The sequence below is a fragment of the Cebus imitator genome, unplaced genomic scaffold (genome assembly GCF_001604975.1).
Source record: "Cebus imitator isolate Cc_AM_T3 unplaced genomic scaffold, Cebus_imitator-1.0 Scaffold306, whole genome shotgun sequence".
Taxonomy (NCBI): Eukaryota; Metazoa; Chordata; class Mammalia; order Primates; family Cebidae; genus Cebus; species Cebus imitator.
The window spans coordinates 1,380,403-1,385,494 of NW_016107621.1; the positions used below are offsets into that span (position 1 = coordinate 1,380,403).

The 5,092-nt window shown below is 50.5% G+C and overlaps 1 protein-coding gene across 2 annotated transcripts in view; it reads right to left on the reverse strand.

Moving 5' to 3' along the window:
• ITPKC (inositol-trisphosphate 3-kinase C) overlaps positions 1–5,092 on the reverse strand; it is a 24,574-nt gene that overhangs the window by 5,098 nt on the left and 14,384 nt on the right. For both annotated transcript variants that reach the window (XM_017503173.2, XM_017503175.2), the window contains exon 4: positions 2,410–2,614. In XM_017503173.2, coding sequence (XP_017358662.1) covers positions 2,410–2,614 — 205 coding nt within the window. The remainder of the gene's footprint in view (positions 1–2,409; positions 2,615–5,092) is intronic.

Genomic DNA, 5,092 nt, shown 5'->3' on the forward strand with positions numbered 1-5,092 from the left:
AGGCAGGAGAATTGCCTGAACCCAGGAGGCGGAGGTTGCGGTGAGCCGAGATCGCGCCATTGCACTCCAGCCTGAGTAACAAGAGCGAAACTCCATCTCAAAAAAAAAGAAAGAAAATCAGGGAGGGCTTCCCTGAGGAAGCAAAATTTGAAAGGAGACAGAAAAATGACTGAGAATCAACCAGGGGACATAGAGGGAAGAGACCAGGGTGTGGTGGCATGCACCTGTGGTCCCAGCTACTCAGGAGGCCAAGGTAAGGGGATCGCTGGAGCTTCAGAGATTGAGGCTGCAGTGAGCTGTGATCGTGCCACTGCACTCCAGCCTGGGCAACAGAGCCAAATGACAGAGCGAAACCTCATCTCAATCAATCAATCAATAAGAGCATTCCTGGCAGAGGGGGGCAGAGGCCTTGTGGCAGGAAAAAGCAGGCCCATTTCAAGGAAATGAAAGTGCTTCACTGTGCCTGAAGGTAAACAAAGAGAATGAGAGGAATGAGAGGCCGGGCGCGGTGGCTCACGCCTGTGATCCCAGCACTTGGGAGGCTGAGGCAGGCAGATCACTTGAGGCCAGGAATTCAAGATCAGCTTGGCCAACATAGTGAAACCCCATCTCTGTTAAAAATACAAACGATTAGCCAGGCGTGATAGTGCATGCCAGTAATTGCACTGAGTCGGGAAGCTGAGGTGGGAGAATTGCTTAAACCCGGGAGGTGGAGGTTGCAGTGAGTTGAGATTGTGCCATGGCACTCTAGCCTGGGTGACAGTGAGACTCCGACTCAAAAAGAAAAGAGAAGAATGAGGGAGAGACGAAGCTATATCCCAAAGGGCCCTACAGGCTGTGGAACTTTGCTGGTTTTGAACAGGAAAATGGCAGGGTCGGATCCGAAAAAGGCATTCTCACACATGGCTGGTGGGATGTGCAGCGGCATAACACCGATAGTGGAAGTTTGGTCAACTCTAGCAAATTGCCGCGCCTTTAGTCTTTGGCCAGTAGTGCTGCTTCTGGAAATCTGATCTACGGCTAAATCTGCATACTTGCAAAATGTCTTATGTACAATGTGATTCTTTGAGGCCTGGTAATGGCAAAAAATGGAAATAACCCAGGTGTCTGTCTATAGGGTACCATGGCACATTCACAAAGAGAGTGTGACATAACTGTGGGGGAAAAAAAAAAAAGCAGTAAGAAAGAGGAGGCTGTCTAGGGAATGACGTGGAAAACTCTCCAGGATGTTACAATTTCTATTTTTTTTTTTGAAATGAAGTCTCGCTCTGTCGGTGTAGTGGCGTGATCTCAGTTCACTGCAATCTCTGCCCCCCAGGTTCAAGCGATTCTCCTGCCTCAGCCTCCCGAGTAGCTGGGACTACAGGTATGCACCACCATGCCCAGCTAATTTTTGTATTTTTAGTAGAGACGAGGTTTTTCTATCTCTTGACCTTGTGATCTGCCCACCTCGGCCTCCCAAAGTGCTGGAAGTAAGGCATGAGCCACCGCGCCCAGTCCAGATGTTACTATGAAGTGAAAAGAACAAAGTAGTAATCAATATGCATACTGAGGAACATTTAGGATATATAACTGCATTTACTTGCAGTGTCAGGAAGAAATACAAGAAGCTCGTAAAGTGGTTCCCCACGAGCAGGCAGAGAAGGGACAGAATGGGGAGGACAACAGCAGGGTTGGGAGAGAAATTTCTCCACATTTACCCTTTTATAATATTATTTGACTTTTGAACTATGTGACTAGCTATTCAAGCAATTTTTTTTCTTCTAGAAAGCAGAGGTTCCCTATGTTACCCAGCTTAGTCCTGAACGCCTCCTGGCCTCAAGCAATCCTCTTGCCTTGGCCTCCAAGACTGCTGGGATTACAGGCATGAGCCACCATACGTGACCTATTCAAACAATTATATTTAATTTTCCAAAGAAAAAGGAATACAGTAGCTGGGCATAGTGGTGCATGCCTATAATCGCAGATACTTGGGAGGCTGAGGCAGGAGAATCGCTTAAACCTGGGAGGCAGAGGTTGTGGTAAAAAAAAAAAAAAAGAAAAAGGAATGCCGAAGGAAAAAGAGAAACCTCCATAGCTGGGGGAAAGGGATCCCTCCAGCTCTTGTGCTGCAGGGAGATCAGGGCCGGCACACCGAGGGAGATGGAGGCAGGAGAAGATGGGGCTGGACTAGGATGTGACCATGAAGAAGGAGAGAAGAAAAAGATGGACTCAGGAGATGATCAGGCAGACAGATAAACAGAACATGGGTTCTGATGGGTGTGGGGGTAAGAGAGGCTGGGCCGCCCCAGCCCCAGCCTTTCATCCCCTGCTGTCTCCCGTACTCTCTCCCAGCTTTCCCCAAGAAGCCCTGCCTGGGATCTGGCTCTAGGCCTTCCTGGGACGGGACAGGCCACTCCTGGCCCTCACCTTAATGCCCTCGATCCGGAAGCCCAGGGTGGAGGTGGAGCTCACGGTTTCCCTCCACTGCATGTAGCGAGGCTTGGTGACTGCACCCTGGGCATGCTCCTCAGGGGTAGGGGCCCCAGGGTCCACAGCTACCATCTTCTCATACATGTCCTTCCGGGGACGGGGACGTTCCCGTGCCTTCACCAGCTCCTCTTCCAGGTAGGTCCTGAGCACACAGAGGATGTGACAAAGGAAATTGTGACAAAGCTGGAGGGCTTATCCTTCCTGATATTGAGACATAAAGCCACAGTGTGGCACAAGAATGGGCAGATTGATGCATGGAATACAAGAGTCCACAGGGACACACACGGCAAGTCGTGCAGTTTATGACAACACACTGCAATTCAGTGGGGAAAGGGAAGTCTTGTCTTGTCTTTTTTTTTTTGAGTCGGAGTTTGGCTCTTGTTGCCCAGGCTGGAGTGCAATGGCACAATCTTGGCTCACCGCAACCTCCGCCTCCCAGGTTCAAGCAATTCTCCTGCCTCAGCCTCCCGAGTAGCTGGGATTACAGTCCCCCCACCACCACACCCATCTAATTTTGTATTTTAGTAGAGACGAGATTTCTCCTCGTTGGTCAGGCTGGTCTCCCGACCTCAGGTGATCCACCCACCTAGGTCTCCCAAAGTGCTGAGATTACACCTCGCCAGGCTGGGAAGTCTTTTCAATAAAAGGCACTGGGTCAACAGGATATCCATATTGATCCCTACCTCCCCCACACATAAACATTAATTCTAGCCAGATTGTAGGTCTAAATGTAAAAGCTAAAACAATAAAGCTTGTAGAAGAAAACGTATTTGCATGAGCTTGGAGTAGGAAAAGATTTCTTAAACACAAAGAAAAAAACTGACAAACTGGACTGAAAGGTAAGGCCAGGTGCTCATGTCTATAATCCCAGGACTTTGGGAGGCCAAGACAGGAGGTTCATTTGAGCCCAGGAGGTTAAGATCAGCCTGGGCAACATAGCGAGACCCTGTGTGGTGTTAGTTAAGATGTATTTTGGTTTTCGTCCATGGTTCCTGGCTCGTAACTCCCATAGCCCTTGCTATAATCTTGCTGGGATTACAGGTGTGATTACCTGCGTCAGGCCTTTTTTTTGGCGGGGGCGGGGGGAGGGAGTGCAGAGTATTGCTCTGTTGCCCAGGTTAGAGTACAGTGGCGTGATCTTGGCTCACTGCAACCTCTGCTTCTCAGGTTCAAGCGCTCCTCCCACCTCAGCCTCCTGAGTAGCTGGAATTATAAGACTGCACCACCACGCCTGGCAAATTTTTGTATTTTTTTAGTAGAGTCAGGGTTTCACCACGTTGCCCAGGCTTGTCTTGAGCTTCCAGCCTCAAGTGATCCACCCGCCTCAGTCTCCCAAAGTGCTGGGATTATAGGCATGAGCCACCCCGCCCGGCCACAATCTTTTATTATTATAATGTGGGGTGTGTTAGACGTCAAGAAACCACAATCTCTCTGATCTTCTTCTGCCCTCCTTTCACCTGCCCCAAGGCAGGACTCACCTGCCCCAAGGCAGGACTCTTTCCCCACCTTCCTGCCTGGGGTCTTAGGACCCTCCCCAGAGAGGGTCCCACTCTATACCCTGGGGGAAGGAGTGCTGGTGTCCTAAAACCTCCATTAAAACCCAAGGACTGGTTCCTTGAGGGTGGTGCACCCAGGGAGGGTGTGGAAGCTCTGCGGCCCTTCCCGCATCCCTCGCCTTACACATCTCTTCATCTTTTCCAGTATCCTTTGTTGCAGCACCCGACCTTTTTGGCACCAGGGACTGGTTTCATGGAAGACAGTTTTTCCCACGGACTGTGAGGGGGTCGGTTTCTGGATGAAACTGTTCTACCTCAGGTCATCAAGCATTGGTTAGATTCTCATAGGAGCGGGCAATCTAGGTCCCTGGCAGGCACAGTTCACAGTAGGGTTCGCCCTCCCGGAATCTCCTGCCGCAACTGGTCTGAGAGGAGGTAGAGTTCAGGTGGTTAATGCTCGCTGGCCTCCTACTGTGGGGCCCCGTTCCTAAGAGGCCACGAACGGTACTGGTCCATGGTCCGGGGGTTGGGGACCTCTGCTTTATAGTAAACCAGTAAAGGTAAGTGTTTCCCTGAGTTCTTTGAGCCACTCCAGCAAATTAATTGAACCCAAAGAGGAGGTCATGGGTTGGAGCCAATCAGTCGGAAGTTCAGGAGGCCTGGACTTGTGACTGGTGTCTGTGTCTGGGGGCAGTCTTGGGGACTGAGCCCCCAACCTGTGGGATCTGACATTATTTCCAGGTAGATTGAATTGGAGGGCACCCAGCTGGCATCCATTGCTTGGTGTGTGGAATTAAAAAATCTATATATGGCCGGCACAGTGGCTCACGCCTGTAATCCCAGCACTTTCAGAGGCCGACGCGGGCGGATCACCTAAGGTCAGGAGTTCAAGACCAGCCTGGCCAACATGGTGAAACCCCGTCTCTACCAAAAACGCAAAAATTAGCTGGGTGTGATGACAGGCGCCTGTAATCCCGGCTACTTGGGAGGCTGAGGCAGGAGAATTGCTTGAACCTGGGAGGCGGAGGTTGCAGTGAGCTGAGATGGAGCCACTGGACTCCAGCCTGAGTGACAAGAACAAAACTTTGTCTCAAAAAACAACAACAACAAAAAGTCTAGTAATT